Source organism: Hemiscyllium ocellatum, chromosome 2 (genome assembly GCF_020745735.1).
Source record: "Hemiscyllium ocellatum isolate sHemOce1 chromosome 2, sHemOce1.pat.X.cur, whole genome shotgun sequence".
NCBI lineage: Eukaryota > Metazoa > Chordata > Chondrichthyes > Orectolobiformes > Hemiscylliidae > Hemiscyllium > Hemiscyllium ocellatum.
Window position 1 is genome coordinate 36,055,073 of NC_083402.1, and position 15,587 is coordinate 36,070,659.

The following is a 15,587-nucleotide window of genomic DNA, read 5'->3' on the forward strand; positions in this document are numbered from 1 at the left end:
TATAGGAAGGATGTTGTCAGGGTTGAAGCATTTCAGCTAGAGGGAGAGGCTGAATGGGCTGGACTATTTTCTCCAGAGTGTCGGAGGCTGAGGGATGACCTTTCTGAACTTAATAAAATCATGAGGGGCATAGATGGGGTGAATAGTTGAGGCCTTTTCCCTGGGATGGCGGAGTTCAAAACTAGAGGGCATAGCTTTAAGGCGAGAGGAAAAAGATATAAAAGGGACCCAAGGGGCAACTTTTTCATGCAGAGGGTGGTACGTGTATGGAATGAGCTGCCAGAGGAAGTGGTGGAGACTGTGTACAATTATAACATTAGAGGCATCGGAATGGGTATATGAATAGGAAGGGTTAAGAGGGATTTGGGGGGGTGGGTGGGGAAACGGGAGTTAGGGTTGATTGATTGATTGAATGGTGGAAGACTCGATGGGCCAAATGGCTGAATTTCTGCTCCTATCTCTTAGTGTCTTATGAGAGAAAGTGAGGCCTGCAGGTTCTGGAGACCAGAGTCAAAATGTGGCACTGGAAAAGCACAGCATGTCAGACAGCCATCCAAGGAGCAGGAAGGTTGACGTTTCAGGCATAAGCCCTTTATCAGTCTGTAACATCGACCCTCCCTCCTGCTCCTTGGATGGGCTGCCTAACCTGTTGTGCTTTTTCCAAAGCCACAATTTTCAAGTTATGGTTATACTAATTTGGGATATCTGGTCAGCATGGGCAAGTTACACCAAAGGGTCTGTTTCCATGCTGTACTGCTCAATGACTCTGCATGGATTGAATGACTTCCATTCTAAGATCATTTCTTGCTATCATACTTACTCCATCTAATTTTCTTTGGCATCAGCAATGCAATCTTTCCTTCAAAGTTTTCAAATGTTTTGCCCTTCTGAAAAAACTGTCAATGGAGCCTCTAGAATGCTGAAATTCAAATATCATGAATAAAATCTCAGAATTTCACATCTTGCTTTGGGCCTGGATTGTCTAAGTGCTACAGTGTGGCTCATAAGACACATTTTTGCTTCAGCAAATTTATGTTCATGAATTAAATAGTTCTATCAAGTGGTGTGATTTTCTTTCTCTCATTTTGGATTAACACAACCAAGTTGTCGATTTTGATAAAGCAGTTACATTGTCCTTCAGAGACTTGTTGGTCAGTCATTCATATAGCTGTTGGTGATGGCAAATGGAGATGTCCCATGCTGTTCATGGAGTAATGTTGGGAAATCTTTTACCACCAGCCGAGAGGACAGGAGGACATTGGGTTCAACAGCTTATTTGAAAGATGAGCCTCCAATAGCACATCACTCTCAGCATTGCATGGAAGCATCAACCGGGATTGCATGCTTAAGCCATTAGAAATGGTTCAATCCCACAACTGTCTGACTCCGAAGAATACAGCCATTGAATCATGACTTTAGCCTTTCAAATCATTTATAGAACTTCCAAAACACATTCCAAAGTGTGTATTGTTGTTTTCACCATCATTAGTCCATCTTTAGCTTTAAAGTTCAGTTTTGTAATAACAGTTTATTCAGGGACTATTTCATGCATCCATGCAACCTTTGGTTTATTGGAGTATTTTTGTTTTGCTGTGGCAGTCTGTTGTCTGAGTCATAAAATTTGAATTCCAGTCTCTCTCCAGAACCTGAGCATAAATGTAATCAAAGTTGACATTCCAGCGCAGCACTGAGGGAACGCTGCATTGTCAGAAGTGTCACCTTTTGGTTAAGATGTTAAAATGAAACCCTGTATACTTTCTCAGGCAGACTTATAAGATGCTGTGCAATGGTTTTGAAGATGAGCAGGGAGACTTTCTCTGGTGTCCAGGCCAATATTTATTCTTCAATAAATTTCACAAAATATTATCTGGTCATTATCACATTCCTGTATGTGGGAGCTTGTTTACAAATTGGCTGCTGCATCTTCTGCACTAAAATTGTGACTGTACTGAAACAGTGAATGCACTTCAGAGGTACTTTATTGGCTGTAAAGTTCTTTGAGCTATCTGATGATGGTAAAGGTACCACTTAAATGCAAGCTTTTCTTTCTTGAACCATAACATATTTATTTATATTAATTTTCTCAGATTTGTCACTTCCTGTTTCTTTTATTGTGCGGTTTACCTTTCAAAGCCATTAACCACTTCTATTGTTATCATGAGTTTGTGTGCTCTATGCATGTATTTTGTGGACATGTTTAGAATTCGGTTTTGTCCAAGAGAATCAAATTGTAAAGTCCTGTGTTATGGCTGAATCCGGGATTTTTATGGTGTATGCACACTGTTTCTTTTGATTTTACACATTAGAAATCTTTAATGCATACTGTAGAGCAAACAAAATGTTTGTTATATTACATAACTAAATACATAGTTTAAATAAAACTTTCTTGACATTCAAGAAGAAAGTCCTTGGATTTTGAAAGTATAAAACTTTAAATGTAGAAGCAGAAATTAATCTTTTGTACTTCCCTGAAAGCTTTGAATCTCTAACCCCATTGTTCCAGCACTAACGTTACATCACTTGGATGAGCACGCTTTTTAACAGTTGGACTGTATTTATTACTATTTTTCATCCTGAAGGGAACAGAATCATACTGTCTTAGCCAAAATTAATGCACGCAGTTTTGAAATAAGTTTCTTATGCATGATAAAGACCATGAAGATGAACCTGCTGGTTTCCGCTCACTTCTGTCTGAGCTCCTGTAGACCTCTGTCTTTCACAGTCTGAACCTCCTGCAGAGAGCACGCAGTTCGATCAATAACTCAATAACTTTTTTCATGCAGTAATTATCTCTGTGATATTACTTGGACATTGCATTTCTTTATTACCCCAAAGAAAAAGCTTTTTATATTGACTGCAGATATTTTTTATTTTAATAAAAATAAAACTACTTGGACTAACTTCTTACAATATATTTGTTGAACTGGTTTAGCGATTTTATTTTGTATTTTCATATGATGAAGCAGTGAAAACTATAATTCAAATTATTGCCAGCAATTCTAGAAGTGCTGCAAACCATTGAATATCAGTATCTTAACATTTGAATAGAATAGCAGACAATTCCATTTCAAGCATGAAGTAGCAAGGGTGGTATTTGGCAATCAAGCTATTAACAACATCCTTTGTTGCTTCCAGCCTCATTTTCACTCTCCTGTTTTCTTTGTTTCTAGATGGAAGTTCTGCAAGAATCACGGATGATGATTCCAGATTGTCAGCGTCGATTGGAAACGGCCTACAGTGACCTGGCACAACTATTGGTGAGGCCGTTTTATTTCAGTTTGGCAAGTTTTAATTACATGGTCCATTTTAGTCTCTGCAAATTAATAAAATCAATGCTTAATATCTAAAATCATATTAAACCAGCATATATTGTGCTCTGATGAATGGTCGTCTAGGCTCAAAGCATTAGCTTGCTGTCTCTCCATGGGTGCTGTCTGACCCGCTGTGGTCTCCAGCATTTGTTGTTTTCCATACAGTTTCCGACATCTGCAGTAATTTGTTCCTATATATTGTGAAATGACTATTAGATTTTTATTCCGTATTCTCTTTAAAAAATCAACTTTGCCTTTCACTCATGTATTGTGTGCATGCAGGCAATCCAGCATTTTTTTTTTGCTCATTCTTAATTGCCTTGGATAAAATGGTAGTGAGTGATCTTGATTCACTGGGTGTAGATGCTTCTATTGTGCTGTTAACTGGGGAGTTTCAGGATATTGACTCATTCACAAAGGGGAAGCAATGATTCCAAGTCATGGGTGTATGTGACTTAAAGGAAACCTTGGTAGGGCTAGTATTCCCCTGTATCTGCTACCCTCCCCGTCTTAGATGATTAGGAGCTGTGGATTTCAAAGGTGCTGCCAAAGACGTTGGCGACTTTTACTCTTGTACCTTCATAACTGTTTAATGCTGTCGTCAGTACTTTAGTGAAAGAAGATTTGGTACCAGTAAAATGAGTTTGCTTTTTCCTGCTGAAATCAAACTCTTAACAGTGTTATTAGAGCTACAGCCATGCAGTTGAGTAGAGACTATATCATGGGGTTCAATCCCAGGGCTCAAATCCAAGTTTGGAAAGGCTCTGCTCCAATCCCAAGTTGGAATGACCATATTCTGAAACCAGGCGTCAATCTGAGGTAGGAAAAGTCAGCTCTGTCCCAGTCTGCGTTTATGCCTCATTAGCTTTGCTCTGCTGTCGCATGTGAAAGGCTACATCCTGATACCTGGACTGTGTCTGAGTTCCCAACTGCCTACTCTAGTCCTGGGTATGGAAGGCTGTATTCCACTCCCTAGGCTATCTTTAGAAGCCATTCAGTCCATCAAGTTTGTACCATCAGAAATCTTCTACCGCAGACACTATTCCACTTAGGCCCATAGCCTTGGATTTTATGACGTTTCAAGTGCTTGTCTAAGTACTTTTTAAAACTTCTGGTGTTTTCCACCTCAATTATCCTGCCCAAGCAGTGCATTTTTTTCTCATATCCCCTCTAAACCTCCTGCATCTCCCTTCTTAAACTTATGAGCTCCTATTGACCCTCTGACTAATGGAAGTAGGTGCTTTCTGTTCACCCTGTCCATGCTCCTTATTACATTAAGCTCTGCTATCAGGTTCCCGTGTGCATCCCCCTCCTCCACCCCCCCCCCCCCCCCCCCCCCCACCCCCCCAGAAAAAGACTTGGAGTCCTACAGCATGGATATAGGAACTGGTCCATGCCGACCACAATGTCTATAACACTAACCCCGTTTCCCTGCAGATGGCCCAAATCCTTCTGAACCTTTCCTATCCGCGTATTTGCCCAAATGCCTTTTAAATGTTGTTAATGGTATCGCCTCAACCACTTCTACTGGCAGTACATGCACCACCCTCTGTTTTAAAAAATAATTGCCCCTCAGGTTCCCCTTCATGCCCTCCTCTTCAACCCTAAACTGATGCCCTCCCGTTCTCTGCTCCAAAGGAAAAAAAACCCCAACTTACCCAATTTCTTTTCCTAGCTGAAATACTGTATCCCAGACAACATCCTGTTGAATTTCCCTTGCACCCCCTCCACTGCAAATGCATCCTTCCTGTAGTGGTGACCAGAACTGCATACAGCATTCCAACTTAGGCCGAACCAAAGTGCTGTACAGCTGCAGCATGATCCCCCTGCACTTTTATAATTTTGGCCATGATTGACAAAGGAAAGCATCCCATATGTCTCTAACTACTATAGCGTACTTGCTAAAGCATAAGCCGTAGTCATGAAGTCATGGTCATAGAGATATTCAGCACAGAAACAGACCCTTCAGTCCAACTCGTCCATGCTGACCAGATATTCTAAATGAATGTAGTCCCATTTGCCAGCATTTGGTATCTGAATGGGTACATCAATAGGAAGGGTTTAAAGAGATATGAGCCTTCATCCAAGTGTAATGAAAGGTATTTAATTCATCTGTATTTGGATTTGAAACTAGTGGCATATGGTGTTTGCTTACTTTTGGGGAAAGATTTAAACATTATCTAGGTTTCTGGTTCGGTGATGCTTCCTCAGAACTTCTCAGAGTTCTAGGGAAGGGTCACCGGACCAGAAATGTTAACTCAGATTTCTCTTCACAGATGATGCCGGGCCTGCTGAGCTTTTCCAACAAATTCTGTTTTTGATTTTGTTTATATTGTATGGCTTTGCATCAGAAGAGGAAAAACATGAAGCCATTAATTGTAGCAGATCAAATTTTTTTTTAGAAAAACTTTTGGCTGCAGTTCAAAGAAGACGTGACTGTGGTCAGAACCTCCGTGAAGGAGTATAATTTGTGAAACGGTTTGTGCGAAGATTTGTAGCTCGGGTGCTCGTTGTTGTGGTTCTGTTCGCCGAGCTGGAAGTTTTTGTTGCAAACGTTTCGTCCCCTGGCTAGGCGACATCATCAGTGCTCTGGAGCCTCCTGCGAAGCGCTTCTTTGATGTTTCTTCCAGTATTTATAGTGGTCTGTCCTTGCCGCTTCCGGGTGTCAGTTTCAGCTGTCCGCTGTAGTGGTTGGTACATTCAGATTACATCAAAAAAGCACAACAACTACTCGCAGATACCAACACCTACCAAATGAAGGATTCTGACCCCACACCACAACTCACCAATAGAATAAATAACACACTAAAGAATCTACAAAAAAACGGACAGATGACCAAAGCTGACCTACAAAGAATGAAACCGGAAAGCAACAACACCCCCAGATTCTATGGACTACCCAAAGTACACAAACCAGACATCCCACTCAGACCCATAGTATCACTACCAGGGACACCAGCATACAAACTGGCCAAAGAACTACAACAGAAACTGAAACACCTGGTCAGCGGATCCAAACACTCCATACAATCAACACAGGAATTCTTGGATGTCATCAGGAATACACACATAGACAAAGAAGAAACCATGATCTCATTCGACGTGACGGCACTGTTCACTTCGATTGACAAAACCCTAGCCAGAGAAACAATAGCCAACCTACTGGACATACAGAACAGAAAACAGGAGGCGGAACCTATCAACAAAGACGGCATACTTAAACTACTGGACTTGTGCCTCACTACACACTTTACATTCAACAATCAGATATACGAACAAATCAACAGAACACCCATGGGATCACCAATCTCGGGACTCATAGCAGAGGCAGTTATGCAAAGGTTAGAACAAATAGCCCTACCACAAATTCAACCCAAACTCTGGGTCAGATATGTCGATGACACGTTCAATCATCAAAAACACGGAAATAGAAAAAACACACCGGATCATCAACGCCACACTCACAGGAATCCGATTCACGAGAGAAGAAGAAAAGGATAGCCAACTCCCATTCCTAGACGTGATAGAACAGAGAACACCGAACGGAGAATTCACCACAAGGGTACACAGGAAAACAACACACACAGACCAAGTCCTAAACTATGAAAGTAACCACCCCAACACACACAAACGAAGCTGCATCAGGACACTATTCAAAAGAGCCACAACACACTGCAGTACACCAGAACTGCAAAAAGAGGAAGAGGAACACCTATACAAGGTATTCGCCAAAAACGGATACCCGCGCAACTTTATCAACAGATGCCTAACAGACAGACCACGGAACGAGGACATGCCACAACCAAAAGGACTAGCCACACTACCATACATCAGGAGCGTTTCAGAACTGACAGCCAGACTACTGCGACCCTTAGGACTCATAACGGCACACAAACCAATAGCCACGCTCAGACAACAACTCACTAGAACAAAGGACCCGATACCCAACATGAGCAAAACTAATGTAGTTTACAAAATACCATGCAAGGACTGCACCAAACACTATATAGGACAAACAGGAAGACAGCTAACAATCCGCATACATGAACATCAACTAGCCACGAAACGACACGACCAGCTATCCCTAGTAGCCACACACGCAGACAACAAGCAACATGAATTCGACTGGGAAAACACTACTATCATAGGGCAAGCCAGAGAGAGAACAGCCAGGGAATTCCTAGAGGCATGGCATTCATCCACAAACTCCATCAACAAACACATCGACCTGGACCCAATATACCAACCACTACAGCGGACAGCTGAAACTGACACCCGGAAGCAGCAAGGACAGACCACTATAAATACCGGAAGAAACATCAAAGAAGCGTTTTGCAGGAGACTCCAGAGCACTGATGATGTCGCCTAGCCAGGGGACGAAACGTTTGCAACAAAAACTTCCAGCTCGGCGAACAGAGCCACAACAATTTGTGAAACTTCCAGAGTCTGGATTGTTTGGTTAGAAATCTGCATTAATACCACTAAACCACCTCTAATAGATTCCCAGATTATCCCTATAACTGGTATATTAATATAACTTGTCTACAATTTCTTGCTTTCTGTCTCCTTTCTTGAATCGATGAGTCACATCTGCTTTCTTCCAAACTGATGGAAGCTTTGTGGAATCTAGAAAATTTTGGAAGATTAAAACCAATATATTGACTCTAATACATTGACTTTTTTGAAGATTCTAGGATGAAGTCTTTCAGGGTGTGGGAACTTGTCAACCTTCAAATGTAAAGATGGTGTAGTCAGATATGTAATGACCTACCTTCTGGAGCAGGTGGGACTTGAACCTATGCCTCCTTGGCTCAGATGTAGGGACACTACAACTACACCACAAGCTCAAGGAGGTGATTAGACATTCTATTCTTGGGGATGGAACAAATGCCTGAATGTTGTACACGTTTTGCTTATTGTCAGTGGGAATGCATTTTTTTTTAATCTGAGCAGTTACAAATAGGCTGAACTGTGAAGTCATCAGCACACATCCCCGTCAACATCTGAGAATGAAGCAATTGGAAATAGTTTAACCTATGACTCTGCTAAAGGAACTGCAGTAAATGATCTAGACAGAGGAACTGAGAGTATTGTAGCTATGTTTGCAGATGACATAAAGGTAGAAGGATAGGTACTGTTGAGGTAGGAAGGTTGCAGAAGGACATAGGTCAGGAGAATGAGCAAAGAGGTGGCAGATGGAATACAATGTGGGAAAGTGTAAGTTATACATTTTAGTAGGAAGAATAGAGGTGTAAACTCTTTTCAAAATGAGAAAAGGCTTCAGAAATCTAAAGCACAAACCCTTCATTCTTGGGATCATTCCCATAAACCCCCTCTGGCCAATGGACTCCCTTCAATGTCATCATATCCTTCCATAGATGCAGGTTTCAAAAATGCTCAAAGGTAGTACAAAGGAACTTGGGAGTCTTATTTCACGATTCTCTTAAAATGAACATGCAGGTTTGGTTAGCTGTTAGGAAGGCAAAGCAATGTTAGCATTCTTTCAAGACAGGTAGAAAACAAGAGCAGGAGTGTACTGCTGAGACTGTATAAATCCTTGTCAGACTACATTTTGGAGTATTATGAGCATTTTTGAACCCTGTATCTAAGGCTCTGATGACATTGGAGGTGGTCCATTGGCCAGAGAAGGTTTATAAGAATGATCCCAAGAATGAAGGGTTCATCATATGAAAAATAGTTGAGAGCTCTGGATCTGTATTTAATGGAGTTTAGAAGAATGAGGGGGATCTGATTAAAGCTGACAAAACGCTGAGGCCTGGATAGAATAGAAGTGGAGAAGATGTTTCCACCAGGAGGAGAGAATAGGACCAAGAGCACAACCTCAGAGTGAAGGGACTGAGGATTTTATAACTGATTAGGAGGAATTTCTTCAGCCAGTGAACCTGTGGAACTCATTGTCATAGAAGTTTGTAGAAGCCAAGACATTGAATGTCTTTGAGACCAAAAGTAAGATGCTGTAAGGGCATCACCGAGAGAAGAAGTGCGATACATAGCGGCCATGATCGAATGATGGAGTAGACTCAATGGTACAAATAACCTAATTCCATTCCTATATCTCCTCATCTTATGGTCTTGATAACTCTGCCTGTCATAATTTTGCTCATGATCAAGAGTAGATTCTGAGGCAGTAGTTTTCCAGATTGAATCTGACCTATCTTTTGAATTCAGGATACTGCGGCCATCTCTCTCTTTATCAGAGGCCCATGTAGATGAATTGATCAACCATATCATATGGAATGTATGGAATTAATGAAGACTGACTCCTGAGATGGTGGGGATCTGGAGAGTGAGATTGTGCACTCAGCATTTCTGATTAAATGTTTGCCCTCATGTTGAGCTCCACCATCTTTGGGTGTGAGGTTATTCCTTGAGGGGCTTCCCCATGTTCATTGTTTAATTGTTCATAATTCACACTGCAGGGATTTTAACTGATCTGATGGTTGTGGTGTTGCTAAGCTCTGTTTAGCACGTGCTGCTTATGAATACATATAGTCCAGTGATGTAGCTGAATTAGATTTGCACTTTAATTTTAGTTATGTCTGGTACTGCTTCTGGTGTGCTCCTTTACACTCATTGAATCAGGTTTGATCCCCTGGCTTGCTGGTATTTTTGTTTTTGTACAAGTGATGTGGGTATTTTGGCATTTAATGCCAATCCTGTAATTAACTTGGGCAAGTTGGTGGTGACTGTGGCTGTCTAAGGGATATTCTGGCCTTGTGGTTGCATAATAAAGTTCTGCTGATGCCCACAGTAACTCATGAATGCCCAGTTTTTAGCTGCTGGCTCTGGCTACATCTTCCCATTTAGCATTGTGCTAGTGCAACATGGTAGAGAGTGTCCTCTCTGTGAAGAGAGGACTTTGTCCTCATAATGGCTAGCCGGTAGTTACTTCAATCAATACTATTATGCAAGCATGCAGAGAAGATGGTTACTGAATGTCTCTTTTTTTGTCTCTTTGTATTTTTGAATTGATATAATGTAAAGAAAGCTTTGTTTTGTTCTTTTCATAATCTTTCCTGCATATGTAGAGACGAATGACTTGCATTAGAAAACATTGTAATGCAAATGAGTCTGAGCCTTTGCTTTACAGCAAGTTATGAAGTGTACAACAGTCAAATGACTTAATTTATAGTTGTGGGACTTCATTTGCATTATCTAGAGATCCTTAATGTTTTGTTAATTTACCGTACATTCCACAATAAAATTGCAATAAGATGCATTTTATTATTTGAATTGGTTGGGGATTTACACTTTAAACAAAAGTTAACCAGTAGATTCTACATCAACAGTAGAAGGCAATGCAATTTATATTCATTTTGGAAAATTGCACTTAAAGTACTTTTATAAAATAAGTATAAAATCAGGTATATTTTGTAAGTCCCATTTTAATGACAATGTAAATGGTATGGGAGTTAAGTTTATTCAAGAATGCTTGCTTGGATAAAGTCTCTGAATCGATAATAAATAAAAGATTAGGAAAAAATTGATAACAGCTGTTTCTAAACATCCTAGTTCTCCACTATAATTATACTACTATGTTCATGTATTTTAGAGAAATTAGACTAAGATTTTATTCTAGTGCATTTTATTCATTGCCATTGGTGTATGAGATTAATCTTTTAGTCCTATTGACATCTCTTGAAAATAACTTGTGTATAACAGAATTGGCATTTTGGGAACTATCTTTTTTGATCTATAAATGTTCAGTGTATCATATAATTTTGGGTGGAAAGGAAGAACTTCATTTTGCAGATTATTCTAGTACCTTCAGTTCAGCAGCAATATTTTCTTAAAACGTGGATAAAAATCGAATCCTAAAAGTGGGCAAACCTTATCTAAGTGCCATTTTGATTTCATTGGTTTCGCTAAAAATTAAAACTAGTATTTTCATTTGTCTTTATTAGCTGGCGGCCTACAAGTGCCACAAACTCCATCCTCTTCTAATCTTTATATCTGCTCAATTTAAAGCCTAAATGATTTCCTTCTGCTTCACCAAAGATAATAGGGGCAATTTAATGGCATCTCACTGCTGGTCTAGTTAACGCTGGCTACCTTGGCAATGGTCAGGACCTTGCATTAACTTAATAGGGCAGCCACGTTTTAGCAGATCTTATATGGCACCGATGCAAACTGAAAACATTATAATCACATTGAAGACATTTATTTTGATATTTGTTTTACTGGTGCTGTGAAACCTTCTGGCAGAAAGAGCTTGTACAGCTCCAACTTTTCACCAACTGCAGGATAATTGAGACTGGTGCCAAGCTGATTTTGTTTCTAAGCTTTGAGATGTTGAACTCTGTGTTCAAATTGATAATTGTAAGAAAATAAACATCTAGCAGGCAGTATAGCTACAGTATGTTTCCTTATTAATGAGAGTAGCTAACCAAGACATCTCTCAAACATTAATGCAATTAAACTTTTTAGTTGTATGTTCATGACTACTAAAACTTTCTTACACCTGGAAAACGTAGAAGGATTTGTGGAAATATCCAGATGTATTTCAAATTTTCTTTGCAAAATTTATCAGCTGGGAGTGTTGAAGCAGAGTTTTAACCATTTCAATTTAACTATTGAAACATGTTGGGCCAAATTTTGTCACAACAGGCATCTATACCTGCCATTAGTATGTGCATACTTCAGCTCAAGTTGTTGACAGTGCAAAATAATAATGCTACAGTGAAGGAAATGGGATATTCAGGAGATGAGTGAAGGTGGCAAACATTTCCTTAACCAATAGTTGATTACGGATCATGCTTACCCTTTGCTAAAAGGGAAGGTGGTCTCATAATTAGTAGATTAAATATCTGCTGGATTTCATTTACATGCAACATGAAAATACAACTGCTTTCTGGTATTCAGTGCAAGTCTTTAGTGGGTAATGGCAAAAATGCAGTTTTTAACAAAGCTACGAGTGAAAGAGATGGCATGGTGGCTCAGTGGTTAATACTGCTGCCTCGCAGTGCCAGGGACCTGGGTTTGATTCCAGCCTTGAGCAACTGTCTGTGTGGAGTTTGCGCATTCTCCCTACATCTGCGTGGGTTTCCTCCGGGTAATCCGATTTCCTCCCACAATCCAAAGATGTGCAGGTCAGGTGAATTGGCCATGCTGAATTGCCCATAGTGTTAGATGCATTAGTCAGAGGGAATTCTGTCTTGGTGGGTTACTCTTTGGAGGGTTGGTGTGGACTTGTTGGGCCAAAGGGCCTGTTAGTGAATCTAACAAATAAATCTAATTAAAGTGTTGCAACATGCACATCAGCCTTTTGGAAACTGGTATATTGGTCTAGTATTACTGTGCCATTTCCTAAAATAATCATGATCACCATTAGGCTTGCTTGATTTTAAAAGTTAACCTTTTAAGTTTTCTCTGTGGTTGATTTGATATTTCTCAGGTTTTTTTTTCTCCTCTGCTTAATCCACTACCTTTTCAATTGAATTTAAAAACTGAACCCGTAATGTTTCAGTGGCTACAAACTTCTTATTGAGTCTTTTATATGACATAGGACCAAAAGTAGACTATTCGGTGCCTTGAGCCACCTCCTCCATTCAATAAGATCATGGCTGATCTGTTTGTTTCAAAGTTCACGTTTCTGATAGTGCCCCTAAATGCCCCTGCCTGACAAGAATTCACCCACCTCTGTTATAAAAACATTTGACATCCCAACCTCCACCACCACCACCGGTAGCCAATTCCAAACTTTCTCAACCCTCGGAAAGAAAAATATTTTCCTTATCGGTCTTGAAAATTTTAATTTTAAAACCGTGCCTCCTAGTTCTGAACTCAACCGCAAGAGGAAACAAGCTTACCGCATACTCATAACAGCACACAAACCAACAGCCACTCTCAAACAACAACTCACCAGAACGAAGGACCCGATACCCAGCATGAGCAAAACCAATGTAATGTACAAAATCCCATGCAAGGACTGCACAAAACACTACATAGGACAATCAGGAAGACAGCTAACGACCCGCATCCATGACCACCAACTAGCCACGAAACGACACGACCAGCTATCCTTAGTAGCCACACACGCAGATGACAAGCAATATGAATTGACTGGGACAACACTACTATTGTAGGACAAGCCAAACAGAGAACAGCCAGGGAATTCCTAGAGGCATGGCATTCATCCACAGATTCTATCAACAAACACCTCGACCTGGACCCAATATACCAGCCACTGCAGCGGACAGCTGGAACTGACAACTGGAAGTGGCAGAGACAAACCACTCAAAATGCCGGAGGAAACATCACAGAAACGCTTCACAGGAGGCTCCCAAGCACTGAGGATATCACCTAGACAGTGGACGAAACGTTTGCAACACAAATTCCCAGCTCGTCAAACAGAACCACAACAACGAGCTACAAATCTTCTCCCAAACTTTGAGTATGTGGATAGTTGACATACCATGACCAATTGAAGCAACCCTGACTAAAATCAGCTAGCTCATTACAACCGTAAGAAAAACCCATGGTTTAATTCCTGATCGTGTTGTGTGTTATTAGACTTAACCAGATTTCATTAGGGAATCCTTTTTGTTTTTACTAATTTCTATCCTAACTCTTTGCTTTTTTACTCTCTATATGAATATTTTATTTGATGTCATGTGTATTTCAGAGTTAGAACGTAGATTCTAAAACTTTGCCTATGGATCGCTAAAAACAAAGATCCATACATTTGTTTGATAATTGGTTGAGGATAATGAGCATAATACTTTTTCTAAAATTTCAGGCATCTGAAGTAATTGTGTCATCTGCAGTACTGCACCATAGTTCCCCAACAAGGATATTAACAGCCCCAGCCTGTTCAGCCTCTCTCTGTAGCTCAAATCTTCTAACCCTGGCAACATCCTTGTAAATCTTTTCTGAACACTTTCAAGTTTCACAACATCTTTTCGGTAGGAAGGAGACGAGAATTGCATGCAATATTCCAACAGTGGCCTAACCAATGTCCTGTACAGCCACAACATGACCTCCCAACTCCTGTACTTAATACGCTGACCAATAAAGGAAAGCATACCAAACGCCTTCTTCACTATCCTATCTACCTGCGACTCCACTTTCAAGGAGCTATGAACCTGCACTCCAAGGTGTCTTTGTTCAGCAACACTCCCTAGGACCTTACCATACCATCTTTCTCCCTTCTCATAAGTACTCTCGTGTTATGAAAAACAATTGACCATTTTTACACTCTGTAAAAGCCATTTCAGCTCCTAGCTCTGATGTAATTATGGCTAGTCAAAGCTACCTAAAATTTAAATGATGTGAAATCCCACAGCAAATATAACTTAAAGTTGGATATGACCATGAGTTATCGAAGGAACTAGTTTTACATCATTGTATAGTTTGTATATTGAAAACGATTAGTTTGAGTTCTGATTATAGGATTAGTGCATAACAGTAACGTATTTTCAAAAATGAAAACATTCTGTTTTTGTATTCTTCCTGCTCTAGGAAAGCGAGAAAGAATTGGAAGACACTGAGGAATACAAGGAAGCCCAGGCCACAATAGGATCAATCAAACTAGAAGCCTAGACCCTATTTCTTAATTATGATGTTTTGTTTTGTTATAAATATTTGCACTGTCCATTCCATTCACCCCCCTCCATCCCCCAAATTTCAGTTTTAGGCATTATGACCCTGTTATTATTATGCTTGGGATTGATGGATGAAGCCTGTGTAATCTGAGTTCTCTTACATTGCACAACAGATTGTGTACCCAAACAAATTTTGTGCTACATCATGATGAAATAATGAAACATTAAATAAAAGTACATGCTGACAATTGTCTTATTTTATGTGTGCATCTAACATTAAAATGTCTGTTGTTCCACTTTAACTTGACGGATAAAGTGAGTGTACATTTTGTGGTCTGGCAACTGATAGTTGTATTTTTAGCAGCTGCTACATCATTGGCCAAGCATGCTGGCAATATTTCTCTACAAAACAACTTATTCAGGAACTGAGGCAGTCCACAACTGCTATGTTGTCTGTTTTCAGGATTTGATTTGTACTACTCTAACCACTTAATATCAAAGTGAAAGCACCATGTAAGACTGGTCTCAGTCTGACTGCAAGCAGGATGTATTAAGTAGCCTTGCACTTCTTGAGCTGTGTACAAAACAGCTGTAGCATAAGTCTGTATACACAAAACGGCCAGATTTTGCAGTCACCTACTTGGGAACCGTGACTTTTCACAAGGTTGAAAATATTCTTGAATGTTATAAATTTGTCCAGTAACCATGCACA

General features: G+C 40.1%; 1 protein-coding gene across 1 annotated transcript in view; it reads left to right on the forward strand.

Moving 5' to 3' along the window:
- The window catches only part of tbca (tubulin cofactor a), a 94,811-nt gene extending 79,688 nt beyond the window's left edge, over positions 1–15,123 (forward strand). The window contains exons 3-4 of the mRNA XM_060843580.1: positions 3,171–3,257; positions 14,793–15,123. Coding sequence (XP_060699563.1) covers positions 3,171–3,257; positions 14,793–14,873 — 168 coding nt within the window. The 3' untranslated portion in view covers positions 14,874–15,123. The remainder of the gene's footprint in view (positions 1–3,170; positions 3,258–14,792) is intronic.
- The last annotated feature ends 464 nt before the right edge of the window (positions 15,124–15,587 follow it).